The sequence below is a fragment of the Phacochoerus africanus genome, chromosome 11, assembly GCF_016906955.1.
Source record: "Phacochoerus africanus isolate WHEZ1 chromosome 11, ROS_Pafr_v1, whole genome shotgun sequence".
Classification (NCBI taxonomy): domain Eukaryota; kingdom Metazoa; phylum Chordata; class Mammalia; order Artiodactyla; family Suidae; genus Phacochoerus; species Phacochoerus africanus.
The window spans coordinates 102,403,804-102,420,333 of record NC_062554.1 but is presented as its reverse complement, the minus strand read 5'-3'; the positions used below and the strand labels follow the sequence as shown (position 1 = coordinate 102,420,333).

The window sequence follows — 16,530 nt, the reverse complement described above, 5'->3', positions numbered from 1 at the left end:
TGAACCTCTGCAGCAACCCGAGATGCTGTAGTTGGATGCTTCTTGCTCTCTTTCCTTGTGATTTGATGATTATCTTTGGTGTTATATTTGGATTTTTTAAAAATATTTTTTGATTATAGATTTTTGATTTGTGGTTACCATGAGGTATATATATATAGCAATTTTCATATATATTTGACTAAGTTGCTAATTTCTTAAATTTGAACACATTTAAACAACTCTGCATTTTTACTCCCAAGTTTGTTTTTGAAATCATAGTTTACACTTCTTTGTTTTGTCTCTTAATTATTTATTGCTCTTTTCCAACCGTCCTGAGGCACATGGAGTTCCTGGGACAGGGATCGCATCATATTCGAATTGTAGCCTAAGCCACAGCTACAGCAATGCTGGATCCTTAATCCACTGTGCCCAGCCAGAGATTGAACCTGCGTCCCAGCACTCTCAAGATACTGCTGATCACATTGCACCACAGCAGGAACTCCTAACTATTTATTGTTAATAGAGATGATTATTACTACTTTTGTCTTTTAGCCTTCCAAGTTTAGAAATGGTTGATGTACTACCTTTACTTTATATATGTATTTACCAATGAGGTTTTTCCTTTTGTAATTTTCATATTACATAAAGACCAGTTGTGGTCTTTTCTTTTCCACTTAAGTCAAATTTCTTGAACATTTCTTGTAAACCCAATTTCTTTTGGCTTTTGCTTGTGTAACTCCTGATCTTTTCTTTAAATATGAATGATAGCCTTGCTGAGTAGATTGATATTCCTTTCGCCATTTTAAATATATCATGCCACTCCCTTCTGGCATACAGAATTTATGCTGAAAAGTGAGTTGATGGTCTTATGGGAATTCCCTTATTATTTGTTGTTTTCCCTTGCTGCTCTTTAATGTTTGCCATTTAGATTATAATGTATATTGGTGTGGACCTCACTGAGTGCGTCTTATTGGTACTCTCTGCTTCCTGGACCTGGATGTCTGTTTCCTTTCCCAGGTTAGGGAAGTTTTCATCTATGATGCCTTCAAATAAGTTTTCTGCCCTTTTCTCTTTTCTCCTTCTGGGACGCCCTATAATGTGAATGTTAGTACAGTTGATGAAGTTCCAGAAATTCTTTTTTTCTATTGAGATTGGGTGATTACCACTATTCTGTCTTTCAGTTCTTTGATTAGTTCCTATCATCTATCTATGGTAGATTCCTTATAGAGTATTTTTTATATCAGTTATTGTATTCCTCAGCTCTGTTTGGTTCTTTATTTTTCTAACTCTGTTAAAGTTTCTACTGTGTTCATCCATTCTTCTAATTCACAGAGCACCTTTAGATCATGAATTTAAATTATTTTTTGGGTATCTTATTTAATTTCTTCACTTAATTCTTCTTCTGGAGTTTTGTTTCTTCATTTGGTGCATACTCCATCATCTCATTTTGCTTAATTCTCTGTTTTTATTTCTATGTGTTCGGTAAATTTGTTATACTTGCTAATTTTAGAGAAGTGGCCTCATGTAGATGTCCCATGGGGCCCAGTAGAACACTCTTCTATGATCACTAGATTTAAATGCTCTAGGGCTGCCCCCTAAGAGCAGTGTGGGCCCTTCTTCTGAGGCTGGACCAACTGTAGTAGGCAGTCTTGAAGGCATGGCTGGTTCCTGTCTGGTTGGTTGCCAGGCCCTGTCTAGTTCAATGGATGCCAGCCTGCTGGATTAGTTGTGAGGCTTGGGAGGTCCTGCATTTTGTGCTGGTCCACTAATGGGTGGGGCTGGTTCCTGCTCTGGCTCGCTGTGTGGCCTGGGGGGTCCTGTGGCTAGTGTCCCCTACCTGATAGGTGGGACCATTTCCCAGAGTTTCTTGCTACAGGCCCTAGGAAAGCCTGGTTGCCATAGATTATTTAATAAAATCACTGTTCATTTCTTGAGTGTATCAAAGATAAAACAACAATCTCAGAGATGTTTCAGCTTTTCCATTTCCCAGCCCAGCTTAGGTCAGTTGATTTATTGATGTATCTAAAGTTACATACATTTCTGTTGAGAAGTCTTTCTCACTTTTCATTATATTGAAGATAAATAATGGCTGATTTTGGGGTGGGGCTGTTTGGCTGAGTAGCCCAAGAGCTATACTTACAATCCTTATGCACAAAAATTTTAAAAGAAACTTTACTTTAAAATACTAGTCTCTTAAAATGTTTAAAAGGCAGATGAGGGCAAGGCTAGGAAATGCTTGCTAAAATATTTTGACAGTTAAATGTGCAGAGTATAAGATGAAATGCTTTAGCATACATTTGGCAAGAGTACAAACACAGTGATTTTTTTTTTTAAGTTCAGCAGTTGTGTTGTTGGGCCTGAGCAAAAGAGATGTATTAGAGATAAGAAGCCCCACTTGACTGCAGTTTTTTTTTTCCCACTCACAATGATTGGTAAGATGTGAGCAGTTCAGCAAAAGCTTGATTTGTAAATACTTCTAAAGCTGCATTTTTATGTTTCTGGAATTCATAGGATATAATATTGAAACTTTTTTGAATAGAAATTATAAAGTAATTTGTGTTTTCCCACAATATTATGTTATTTTTACTCATTGTCTCACTGATACTGTTTTCTTACACTGTTGACTGATACATATTACATGTCCCCATCCACTCACCAACACTCCATCTCCTGGCAAACAAGCCCCATCTCACAGAATTTAGACAAGTAGGTTCTCATTACTGAATTGCTTCTGTTTGCCAGAACAGGAGACTTGTTCGGGTTTCTCAGAAACAGATGTTAATTGATCCAGGGCATAAACACCAGAGGAGGGGATGGTTAGTAAGTGAAAAATCTAAACCATTCAATGTTAAATATCTTTCCCAAATAATCCGGAATTAGGTCAGACCTAACTCAGGTTTAGGAGTCAGGAGACTTAAGCTTGTAGTAAACCTTATTTACTTCAGAAAAAATCAGAGAATCTTAAAACTAATTGAAAAAAAACCACACTTGGATAATTGGGTAAAAACGCAAGTGATATTTAAACATATATGCTCAAATATGCAAAATAGGTAGATCTCAGGATTGTAATATGTTTGACTACCATAAAATATATTTAAATTTTTTTTCTGAATTTCATTATCTACTGAACAGAAGGAAGGTCCAAAGGCAAATTATTAAATGATCGAGTAAGAAATTGGCAGAAGAGGAAGTATATAATTGTTCATTCCATCATTGATCAACCATGATTCCCTGAAAAAGTATAAACTCTGATATAGAAAAAGAGCAAATTTTAAGGGTTCAAAAATGTATTTCGATTTTGGCCCTGGGAGATATTAGCAATTCTAAATGACTTACTTTTGGATGGTCCAGGTCAATTTCTATTGTGATGTGTTCCAGAGTTTTATTTCCAAATAGGTCAGTAGGGATGATCCTGAATATAAAAATCAACCAATAAAATTCCCAACTAGCCTCCAAAAATTAAACCAGAGAGTAACTTAGGCCTTTGTCTGAATTATATTTAATAATTTTATTCTTTCCAGAACCTTCATGCCCCCATTGTGTGCCCCCATCTCCTACTGAGGTCTCACCTAGGCTTTCTCCACCATCGACTCTTGGGTATTTAAGTCTTGTGTCCCTAATATTCCACCTGTAGTGCTCATGAACAAGAAGTGATGTATTACATTTCTCTGGTAATCCTTCAGATTCAACAGCTGCTTTTAATACCTCATAGTGAATAATGTGAGAATCTGTATTGAGAATCAGTATCTCTAAGTCTCTACCCTGACCCAAACCACTGGTAAAATGGGCAGAGCACTTAGAATCTTATGATCCAGAGTTATTTCCTGAACTGCCAGCTGCAGCAATTCTTCCAGCCTCCCACTCTCTTGGTTTCCTAAAAATATTAACACAGATTTAACTGATTTGACCCAAAGACTATCTCTTGCCCTCATAGGTGTGTCAGGAGAAAATACCTATTTTCTTTTAGTGTCTATTTCTGAAAATTCTGATGTGAGACAGCTATGGTTAAAGGTAACTTTCAGAATGCTCTGTAGCCTTGCACAGCACAAAGGACTTAGGTGGACCTGAATCCCAGTTCTGCCACCTGCCAGCTCTGTGGCTTCATCCAAGTTACCTACTCTCTAAGCCTTGGATTCCTCATGTAGAAAAGGCAGATAATATTATGTACTTTGGAGGGAACTGGTGAGAATTAGAACTAGATTATGTGAAGCTCTTAGTACAGTGTCTGGCCTCTAGTAAGTGCTTAAGAAATGCTCAATACTACTTGTGAAGACATGGAAATATATTCCAGCTCAGTGTGAAAAGGAAATCTGCATAAAAAGAAAAAGTGGGATTTCTAATCATACATACGTATTTCTTTTCATCTTATTTTTCAAATAGTATAGTATCATCAAAAGTACAAACTAGTAGATCAGTCTCCAGGTACTTCCCCCCTCTTTCTGGTGATTGTTTCTCTAGGTGAGCTAATTTTAACCTGCAACCCAAATCAAGGGGCTTTTCTTTGGGTATGATCTCCTCCTTCTGATATCACTTCCTTTATTATTTCTTCTTCACCCCAAATCCTGACCCTGAATCCTAATTTCATTCTGTCTTATGCTCCTTGACATAGTAGCTTAGCAAGAAGGGCTCAGACCCTTCCCACTGATAGGTGGCTTTGTAGTCTGAACTCTGTTAAAAAAAACCCAGTGTTGTTGTTTCCACATTTACTAGTGTTTATACCTGTTCAGAGCTCATGATTCACACCATCTACACCTGCTTCTCAGAGTCCCATCTTCTGACCAGCCTCTAATATTCTCAGATTCTTGACTTATTGCTTGTGACAATGCTCCTTCAGGTCTAGCTTGACAGTTTTTTGCAAGGATCAATGAAAAGTAGTTCAGAATTTGGGTTTACTGGGACCTCATTTTGGAGTGCACAGGAATCAGAAATGGAAATGTATTCAATGCATAAGCTGACTTACTGAAAAAAAAGTTGGGGGAGGGGCAGAGGGGAGAGAATAACATTTTATTATTACTAAGCACTCATATCTCTTCATTATGATCATCTTTAGGTATATACAGGCAGCTCTTAAAAGGCATGTAAAAATGAACAGTTTTTTTTATTATTTTCAAAAGCAGTAAAAACATTTATACAGGACCTTATGAAATTCTAATGCCATTATTAGGACCCAACACAATTTACCAGTGGCTGTTTTGCAAACAGGCAGGCAAGCAGGATGAGAGTATTCCCTTGATTACTATATTGTTACAATAATTAAGGGAATCTTCCTTTAGCTGGATAATCCTGCATAAATAGATAACACAGTTAATCCAACATGTAAACATGCGATTTTCCAACACCAGTATAGCAAAGACAAAACTAGTTGCAACCAGAACAATTACTAAGTTATCCCACAATGGTGATTCTTACACTTTGCTTCTTTGCTGTGTAATCCTTATGTATTTTTTCCCATTCATCATCTTCCGAATCCTGGTCAAATGTTTCAGGGTATGCTGGTAATTTGTCCTTGGGGCATTCTTCATAGTAACTCCGGACATATTTCCCCACAAACCACCCTTTGTATTCTTCAGGCATCTTGCATTCCAGGCCATTATATTGCACGTTGTAGTGGTGCTTTAACCAGTAGTAGAGGTAGTGGATGTTGTAGTCACATCTCCAAGGATTATCTCTGAGCCACAAGAGTTTCAAAAAATACAAGTCTTCTAGTACTCCATAGTCAAAGTTCTGCAGACTGTTGTTTGATAAATCTAACTCTTGTAGATGTGTGAGTCCTAAAAAAGCAGCTAGAAACAGAAAATACTTATTAAGCCAATTAGCAATTGAGTTAAATGTACTGTGTATTATAAGGACAAATATAAATTAAAAATAAGAGACAATCTCGGAGTTCCTGTTGTAGCTCAGCAGAAACGAACCCGACGAGTATCCATGAAGATGTGGCTTCAATCCCTGGCCCAACTCAGTGGGTTAAGGATCCAGTGTTTCCTTGAGAGCTGTGGTGTAGGTCACAGATGCAGCTCAGATTCTGCATTGCTGTGGGTATGGCATAGGCCAGTAGCTGTAGCTCTCATTCAACCCCTGGCCCAGGAACTTCCTGGGAGAGGGAGAGGCGAAGGGAGAGAGAGAGAGAGGACTTAATCTCTCTGTTGATAAAAAAGGAAAAGGTATCTCTTTCCTCCTTTTTCTCAGAGTTCTTACTTTAGAAAATTTGTAAGTACCATCTCCTCTTTGAAATGTACACCTATCTTTTAGAAGACTTAAAGAGGACTTTTTCAGTTTTATGAGGAATGCCTTTCTAAAAACTTCTTAAGAGACTTTCTTAAGAACCCATTTCTCTTTGAAAGCGTCAAGGAGGATAACAGCCCTGTCTCCCAGTTTCTATGGGAGGGTAGGGGTCTTGTTCCAAATTGCAAAACTACCTCCTGTCATAAAGATGGAAGTTTGTTTTCCTCTTGATAAAGCCAATTAGGTAAGAGAGATGGCCACTCAATTACTGGGTAAGGTTAGAATGAACTATGTTTCACAAATGTGCTGTCAAGTCTTCTTCCTTAAGGACTAGTTATCACTTATCCCGAAAACACATATGTATTGTGTTTTATCTGCTTAAAAGGATGATATTTCTTTCTGTCTTTTCAATCTCTTAGCAGATTGTCTGTGATGTACATCACATTCTGGTTTAATGCTTATTCAATAATAAAAGAGTCTTCTTTCTCTACTTCTTTTGCAGAGAGGCTTTCTGTATTGGGTGAATATTTCAGTTTTAATTATATTTCCCTAACAGTATATGTGTCTAAATGGAAAATCCTGAAATATATTTTTACTCAAAGATTTCCCCTTGATTAAATTGACTAGAATACATTTTTTTATTTGAAAAATCAGTTTTAAGTTAGCTTTCTAAAAGAAATTATTTTGTGCTTACGTATATTTTTTGTACTTACTAGAACAATGCCACAAAAAAGGCATGAATTAGGAAAATATTTCAAATGTAAGACATAAGTGCATAAAAAATGAGAAATGTGGTTGGTGGTGATTTGATAGCTCACCAGGATATAAGTAAACTCTGGAAATGCCTGGAAGAAGCCATTTCCCAGTTTAGGGAGAATAATTCTTATATTGTCCAAAATCATAAAATTTCATCAACATTTTGAAAACATCTGGTAGTACTTTGGGAAGCTATGGGAGCTATCAGCTTAGAATCCATACGTATTTAATTCTGCTGCAGGGTGGATAATTAAAACAAACATCAAACTTATAAACACAAATAATACCAAAAAGCTTTTTTTCTTCTAGTATAAAGAAATGTCAGTCTAAATTATCCCTATTTCAGTTGATGTAAGCTGACCAGATACTCTAGAATTTATAGGTCAATCCTGATTTCAAATATATGTTTCTATTTCAAACATTTTGCCACTGCTCTTTTAAAATATTCTTGTTAGAGCATACAGTGCCCTTATTTTGAATTTGAAAAATATGTTTTCAAACCAGTGCCATTAACCATTTTCATATCCTTTATTCTCAGACAAAACCCATACTTCCCTGAAGATTCTTTCTATTTTGGTGCAAAGGAATGACAGGTGTGAGGAGGGAGCAGGAAGCAGATGGTTGGGGAGGAATAAGAAGTCAACCCTTGTCAGGATAGCTCTGAAGACACTCATTTAAAACAAATAATATATATAGATTGGAGATATCTATGTATCATATATAAATTGGAATATATATATATGGTATATATATATACATATATATATATATATACACACACACATATATACACATTGTGCATGTGTGTGTATACACACAATGGATATTACCCATAAAAATAATGAAATATTGCCATTTAGAGCAACATGGATGGACCCAGAGATGATCACAATGAATGACATAAGTCAAAGACAAATATGATATCACTTCCATGCAGCATATTAAAAAAAAGCAAATGAATTTATGTTTTTTAAAACATAAACAGACTCACAGAGAAAACAAAAATGGAAAGTGAAGAGAGGGATAAATTAGGAGTACACATATATAATAGATAAACAACAAGGATTTACTGAATGGCACAGGGAACTATATTTGATTCTTGTAATAACCTATAATGGAAAAGAATCTGAAATATATATATGTGTGTGTAACTGAATCACTTTGCTGTATACCTGAAACTAGCACAATATTGTAAATCAACTATACTTCAATTAAAATTTTTTTCACACCAAAATAAATAAATAAATAAAAAACCTAGGAGTAAAGCTAAGGAGGTGAAAGACTTACTCACTGAGAACTATAAAACATTAAAAAAGGAAATTTTAAAAGATTCAAAGAAATGGAAAGATATCCCACACTCTTGGATTGGAAGAATTAATATTGTTAAAATGGCTATACTACCCAAAGCAACCTATAAATTTAAATTATCCATATTTTCCACAGAACTAGAACAAATAATCCAAAAATTTATGTGTAAACATAAAAGACCCAGAACTGCCAAAGCAATCCTGAGGGGGGGAAAAAAACTAAGGAGGAAGCATAATTCTCCCAGGCTTCAGACAATACTACAAAGCTACAGTAATCAAAACAGTGTGGTATTGGTACCAAAACAGACATATGGATCAATGAAACAGAATTGAGATCTCAGAAATAAACCCAGACACCTATGGTCAATTAATCTTCAACAAAGGAGGCAAGAATATAAATTGGGACAAAGATAGTCTCTTCAACAAGTGGTGCTTGGAAAACTAGACAGCTGTATGTAAATCAATGATATTAGAACACACCCTCACATCATGCACAAAAATCAACTCAAAATGGCTTAAAGACTTAAATGTAAGACATGACGCCATAAAAGTCCTAGAAGAGACTACAGGCAAAACATCCTCTGACTTAATTTTTACCAATATTTTCTTAGGTCAGTCTCCTAAGGCAATAGAAATAAAACCAAAAATAAACAAATGGGACCTAATAAAACTTATAAGCTTTTGCATGGGAAAGGAAACCATTAAAAAAACAAAAACAAAAAGACAACTTACAGAATGGGAGAAAATTGTTACAAACAATGCAACCAATAAGGGCTTAATCTTCAAAATATATTTAACAACTCATACAACTCAACAACAAGAAAACCAAACAACTCAATTGAAAAATGGGCAGAAGACTTAAACAGACATTTCTCCAAAGGAGAAATACTAATGGTTGGTAGGCCCATGAAAAGATGCTCAACATTGGTGTTCCTGTTGTGGCTCAGTGGTTAATGAACCTAACCAGTATCCATGAGGATGGGGGTTCTATCCTTGGCCTTGCTCAGTGGGTTAAGGATCCAGCATTGCTGTGAGCTGTGGTGTAGGTCACAGATGGGGCTCAGATCCCACATTGCTGTGGCATAGGCCAAAAGCTGCAGCTCCAAGTGGACCCCTAGCCTGGGAACCTCCATGTGCTGTGGATGTGGCCCTAAAAAGACCCCCCTCCAAAAAAAGAAGAAAAGATGCTCAATATTGCTAATTATTAGAGAAATGCAAATCAAAACTATAATGAAGTACTACCTCACACCAGTCAGAATGGCCATCATTAATACGATTATAAATAATAAATGCTGGAGAGGGTGTGGAGAAAAGGGAACCTTCCTATACTGGTGGGAATGTAAATTGGTAAAACAACTATGGAAAACAGTATGGAGGTTCTTCAGAAAACTAAAAATAGAACTACCATAGAACTACCATATGATCCAAAAATTCCACTCCTGGGCATATATCCAGACAAATCTATAATTCAAAAAGATACATGCAACACTATCTTCACAGCAGCACTATTTACTATAGCCAAGACATGGAAACAACCTAAATGTCTATCAACAGGGGCTTGGATAAAGAAGATGTGGTACATAGATACAATCGAATATTACCTAGCCATAAGAAAGAATGAAAGAATGCCATTCACAGCAACATTCACTTATCATGCTAAGTGAAGTAAGTCAGAGAAAGATAAATACCATATAATATCACTTATATGTAGAATCTAAAATACTGCATATTTTGTAGATATTAACCTATCTACAAAACAGAAACAAACTCACAGACATAGAGAACAGACTTGTGTTTGCCAAGAAGGAGGGGAAAGGGAGTGGGGTGGACTTGGAGTTTGGGGTTAGTAGATGAAAACAATTACATTTAGAATCCCAATCTCCTGGGATAGACCATGATGGAAAAAATATAAAAAAAAGAATGTATATCTTTATCTATACATGACTGAGTCACTTTGCTGTACACCAGAGATTGGCACAACATTGTAAATCAACTATAGCAAAAAATAAACTTTCAGAAATTTTTTCAAAAGAATACAACTGCAGATAACAGAATTCAGCATGGAAAGCACATTGGATAAATAAGGTTAAAAAGCCTTCAGAAGAGCCTAAGGATAAAAGAGGCTTATCATCATGAGAATTTCTTAACTGCTGAGACTATATCACTAGAAGTAAAATAAAACGAAATATTCTGGACTATTATTTATCTCTCTGCATTTTCTTTTCTAATTTTTCTCTAGTTTTCTTTACATAGTGTCAGCCTACTAGGCCACAGCCGCAGCAATGCCAGATCCGAGCCACATCTGCTACCTGTGCTGTAGCTTGTGGCAACAGCAGATCCGTAACCCACTGAGTTAGGCCAGGGATCAAACTCACATCCTCACAGACACTATGTTGGGTTATTAACCTGCTGAGCCACAATGGGAATCCCTGAAAAAATTCTAAATTTATGATTTCTTAATATTTAAAAAATGTTATTAATACTAAAATACACCTTTGTAGCTCTAGAATATTCATTCTCAGTTTTTCACTTCTACAAAGTTGAAATCCTAATGTTCTCAATGGTATTCAGTTACCAGTAAGAAGAGACAACTGTACTCAGTGTTTACGACATTAATACTGCATTATTAATAGTATTAACTCACATTTTTAAAGACAGCACTTTTCAAATTGAAGTAGCACTGTGAAGGCACAAATATTACGTATGTTACAAATATGGTCAACATTGCAGTGATTCTTAGTTCTTTTTAAATTCGGTGAGTACGTTTACTTCATGAAGTCATTTTTGTCAGAGCCTTTGCTTAGCAAACAGAGAAAAGATTTGAAGGGTAGAAAAGAATTGATCTAGGATTAAATAAAATCCATCTAGCTCTGGTTTGTGCACATTTTTTTTTCTTAATTTATGAGCACACTTGATCTTAATTTAATCTGCTTGGACGATTGTTTTAAATTTACTTTAAACAAATTGTTTAAACAAGTTGGGACTTCCTGACTAGAATAGAAAAATGCCAAATCTGAATTCTCCTTTAAAAGTCATGACATGTTTAGCATATTATTGACCACTAGCCATATACTCTTATTTTTAAAATATATTCTACAAAACACTTAACATTTATTTATTTAAATAACTGTTGCTTAGTAGTATATACTGTTACATACTTCATAAAGCAACAATTTGACAACTATTTCTCTAGGTGCCAATCAAGTTCTAATTTAAGCATCATGTTTAATTTAAATTCAAACTTTATTAGTTTTTATAAAACCAAATTGTATTTGTACTATAAATGTTGCCATAGGACAAAAAACAGAGAACAGGAGTCGCCTGCTTAAAGAGCAACTCTGGAACTTACCAGGATCTATGAATTGAATGCCATTGCTGCTGAGGTTTAATTTCTTTAGCTCATGAACATCTTCAAATTCCTTGGGACGAAGTTGGCTGATTTTATTGTGTGACAAGTCAAGTTTAACAATATCTGGAGGGATATTGTTTGGAACTTTCTTCAGCTCTGGAAAAAAAAAATAGTACTATTTTGGTTACCTGACTCTCCTCTCGTCCCCATTTGTTGTACCACCTTTTTCTCTGTGTGTCTGAAGAGTCAGCTCTTGAAGGGGAAAGGAATATCCCACGCTGAAGAAGACGATTATGAACAAACCTTTTAATTTGCCAAATTCCACCAAAGCCCAGCAACCCAAGTGCATCACACTTAGAGGAGCAGCTATCACTCCTTCTGAGCTGTTCTGATAAACTTCCTAGAGGTGGCAAGAAATCAAGAGGCCGACAGCAGGAGGTACAGCTCAGCTGGCTTGTCATCAGGCGGGGTGGTGGGGCTCCATCCTCACCATCCATTAGAGTCACCTGGGAAACTTCTAAAACCAGGACGCTGAAACAAAAGGAAACCTACGAATCCAGCCATTTTACTTGCATCTCCTCCCATTCCCTTCTCACTCTTCGAAGAGCTTTCATCATTACTTATTGCCTCTTCGGTGCATCTTCATTTTATCCCTCTCCTCAGGCTCCTTCTGTCAACAGATGAGCGTGGGTCTTTCCACATTAAAAAACAACAAAAAGCCCTTGACCCTTGATGACCCTCAAACTGCTTTCTTATTTCTCCTTTTCTTGGATGTTAAAATTCAAGAAATAGTCCCGATTTGCTCCCCCTCCTTCCTCATAATCCACTTATTCCCAGAACCCTTGTGATTTAGTTTATACGCCACCACCCACTGATTCTTCCCGAGGTACTGGAGCAACTGTACTCTTCAGGAACAATAATAATAACAATACTGCTATCTCTGGAAGGGAGTCATGGGTTAAGAGGAAATCAATGTCCACCTAATTTATCTCTATTTATATTTGTTTTTAAATCATGTTTTAACAAAATTATGAAGTGTGTTTATTTTATATTTTAGCATAATACTTGCTCTTTCTCTTAACCTAGCAAAATGTTCTGAAGAGGTTTTATTCAATTTTATGTAGGGCAAGTGAAGCCTGTGAAAAGAAACACCTGTTCTGACAAAAAAAAAAAAAAAACCCTAGAAATGACAAATAACAGACATCTGAGGAACAGTATAACCCCAAGACTTTCTGAATAAATAGAAATTCTTTGAACTAGGTACAGTAAAATAAGTTTATGAAAGGTAGTATCCTTTTGGTATAGAATAATTGAATTACTGATAATTTATTCCAAATATTTTTTTGAAAACCTCTGCTATGTATATGATTTCTTAACTCATTGTATGTTTAATTTTATACTCAGTCTTACTTTCCCCTCTCTTTTAAAGCTCAGAATCCATGGTTAATGGGATAATATTAGTAGTTCCTTCTTTGGTATCCTTATTACTGTTAAATTTGCTTTTTCTTCTTGATGGGACCTTTGTAATATCTATGCACAAGAACTTTTTTTAGGTTCTTGACCAAGTATTAAGTGACAAGAACCCTATGAGCTAAGGGTTAATTTTACAGAGGAAGAAAACTGAGGATTAACACAGACATACTCGCCCCCAAATCTGTGTTTCTAACCGCTATGCTCTGCTGCCTATTTATGGTACTTTTCTGCGTCATTTATGTTGTTCCACCTGCCTATTATCCTCAAGATTAGCAGGTAGGAGTTGATGTATTGGGCTGGTCAACAGACCTTTCTGGTTCTGTATTTTATTGTTTTTATGGCTCTACCTGTGCCAAATGGAAATTCCTGGTTCAGGGGTTGAATTGGAGCTGTAGCTGTGGCCTACACCACAACTATTGCAACACGAGATTGGAGCTGCATCCATGACCTATGGCACAACTTGTGGCAATGCCAGGTCTTTAACCCACTGAGTGAGGTCAGGGATTGAATATACATCCTCAGAGGCAGCACTGGGTCCTTAATCTGCTGAACCACAGAAGAACTCCGTGGCTCTGTATTTTAAATGACATCTCCCTGCTTTCAAGTAGGCAATGAAAATTATAATAGCATTCCCTGCTTTTTCTTAATGGTAGGTAACAACATCAGGCATAGTGTACATTTTAATAATTTTTTTTTTCATTTTTGCTCTCTCCTTGCTATGGAAGCTTCATGAGGGAGATTTAGAACAGGGCCTACTACATCATAAATAAATAAGTGGTATGTGGGAGCCAGCTTCTAAAACAGTACTCAACAATCCCCTCTACTAACATTCATGCCTTGTGTAAACTCTTTCCCTTAAGCAGGGGCTGAACCTACTGACTTGTTTCTAATAACAAAATGCAGCAAATAAGATGTCACTTCCATAATTAGGTTATAAGAAATTGTGACTTCTGGCTGGTTGGCAGACTCTCTTGCTGCCTTTGAAGCAGATTGCCATGTAGGAGAGGTTCACGTGGCAAGTGCTAAGGGCAGCCTCTAGCCAAAACTCAACAAAGAACTCACTCTAACTGTCCTTGAGGAAGTGAATCCTGCCAACAGCCACATGAGCTTGCAAGAGGCTCTTTTTCCAGCTGAGCCTTCAGATCAGACCATAGCCCTGAGTCTTGGTCAATACCTTATTATATTCTCTAGAGAGATCCTGAAGCAGAGGACTCAGTTAAATCATGTCTGGTTTCCTGATCCACAGAAACTGAGATAATAAAATGTGTTATTTTTAAGTCACTAAGTTCTGGGGTAATTTATTAGACAGCAATAGATAACTAAATAATGGTAGTTAAGTTTTCTAATTCAGGATTATTAAGCCCTCTTGTAATATAACTGCTTTGAAAATTTGGATCAATTTTATTTCCACCCTCTGATAAAACAGGGCTTGCTTTGACCTAGAGTTGTGTCTTCCAACATATTGAAAGGTGTAAAATTTGAAGACTTGGACTTATTAAAATGTTACAACAGTGAGGAAACCCTCCATTTAAGATTAGCAAGACCTTGACTGGAGAGCTATATTCTCTCTTGGGCACTACATGTAATCAAGGCAATAGAGATCCCAGGAAAAACTGAAAACCATAGACACTTGAGGACAGGCAGAAGAAATCATTTCTTGACATTTAGCATTTGGAATAATTTTTGAGAATGGCTGTGGCATCTTCTTAGCAGGTTTTTAAAAGAGGAGTATAGGTTTATTTCAAAATAACCAGGATCCCACCTCTCCTCTCTTCCTCCATTGCTCCCATATTGGTCTAAGCCACCATCATCTTTTGTCTGGATTATCCCAATATTGTCCTAATCCCATGTGATCATGTTAAAACCTAAGTCAGATCCTGTCATTTTACCAGATGGCTTCCCATCCTCCAGGTGGCAGAATCCTCTAGCTGTTTGCCATCTCAAACCCAAGTCCCCACCAAGGCCCTATAAAGCGATTAAAGGCTGTAGGTCTTCCTTGCCACCAGAGTTAATATCCCCTTGGTTCTGGAAAGCAACCTCTTTATCAGGTCTTGCTTACTGAACCCACATCTACTGGGCTGGATATGAGGTTGAATGATAGAGACCTCCCAAGCAACCACTGTAGGTCAAGCTGAAGTGGGTTAACCACAAATAAATGGGTAGGAAAAAAATGTTAATAGGAACACCCTGAAACCTAGCTTAAGCAATATGGCAGACTTGTGGATGCTGGAAGAGGAACATGAGTTGCAGAACCAATTGTGGCATTGTTACCAGTAGCCTTGGGTAAAAATAGGACTCACAAGTAGTACCAGGAAATACAAACAAAAGTCTCTGCTAGTCTCTGTTATATTGATGAGTAAAAACAATTTTTTAGTTTTTAAACTTGAATGAGAATTGCAAATATTGATATGAAGTATGTTTGTCTTTGATAAAGATAACATAAATGCAAATTTCCCCTCACCAGAAATCAAATTTTGTCAATGCCCCCATTTATAGACCAGGCACCACATGGATATTTGCTGCTATCTGAAATTTTTGTTAAATCCTCAACAAATACCATATTTTCTTGATTATAACCCTTGACAAGGCTTGCTGCTCCCCCAACCAAATCTTGCTGATTATTTTGAGGAGGAAATTGGGAATTTTTTCCCATGTAATTTCCCACTTAGTAGGCTATCTTGATTGTCAGCAATGTCAGAATTATCTGAAGGCTTTGTAGTGGTAGGTAAAGAGACATAAACTGCCCTGTGTATTGCAAAAAAAAAAAAATCTAAATTATTGTTCTAACGGTGAAATTAACTCCAGAGGCAGCTGGGAGCAATTTATCGGCATAATTCTCCCCAGCCCCAATCTAGAAGTAAAATGAATCCTTATAAATGGTAAATTATTCTGGTAAACATGAAGATAAAATACAGTTTTAAAACTCTTCCAAGGATTCTGGGGTATCAAACTTCACTGGTGGAAAGGGTAGATTTAAGATGTCTTAAGATCTCTTCCTGGTGAGCTGGGTAGGTGTTGGCTCTGAGGCTGCTACCTGATTCCTTGATCAGGCTTGGAAGAACTGGGAAAATAGTTGCTCTGGAAAACCAACATCAAAATCTCTATCACTTATATAACCTTGCGATTCTTTATCCCTCTTAAGAACATGAAAATAAGATTATTTGCTGACATTGATTTAAAAATTAGCACAGTAAGGATGAGTTTAGCGATCTGCAGAAGTCATTTTAAAGTATAGATTTCTTAGAATATGAGCTGAAGGGGATAGAAATTAAATTAAGCCATAACTGAATATGAAAGATAATTGTAACTCAAAGATATTACATACTAAATCAATAGGAAGGAAAAAAATAGAGTTTGCATGGAGACTCCAAATAAAGATGTCACCAGTTATTTCTATTAAAATCAGAATCACAAGAAAAAAAAAATAAAACTCTTCCTTCCATG

At 36.4% G+C, this 16,530-nt stretch overlaps 2 protein-coding genes across 3 annotated transcripts in view; one reads left to right on the top strand and one right to left on the bottom strand.

Annotated features, from left to right (window-relative positions):
* Positions 1-16,530, top strand: part of FBXL13 (F-box and leucine rich repeat protein 13) — a 201,586-nt gene that overhangs the window by 77,549 nt on the left and 107,507 nt on the right. The window lies entirely within an intron of this gene.
* The window catches only part of LRRC17 (leucine rich repeat containing 17), a 32,905-nt gene continuing 21,433 nt past the window's right edge, over positions 5,059-16,530 (bottom strand). For both annotated transcript variants that reach the window (XM_047752712.1, XM_047752711.1), the window contains exons 3-4: positions 11,614-11,769; positions 5,059-5,762 (exon numbers count right to left, since the gene is read on the bottom strand). In XM_047752712.1, coding sequence (XP_047608668.1) covers positions 5,365-5,762; positions 11,614-11,769 — 554 coding nt within the window. In that variant the 3' untranslated portion in view covers positions 5,059-5,364. The remainder of the gene's footprint in view (positions 5,763-11,613; positions 11,770-16,530) is intronic.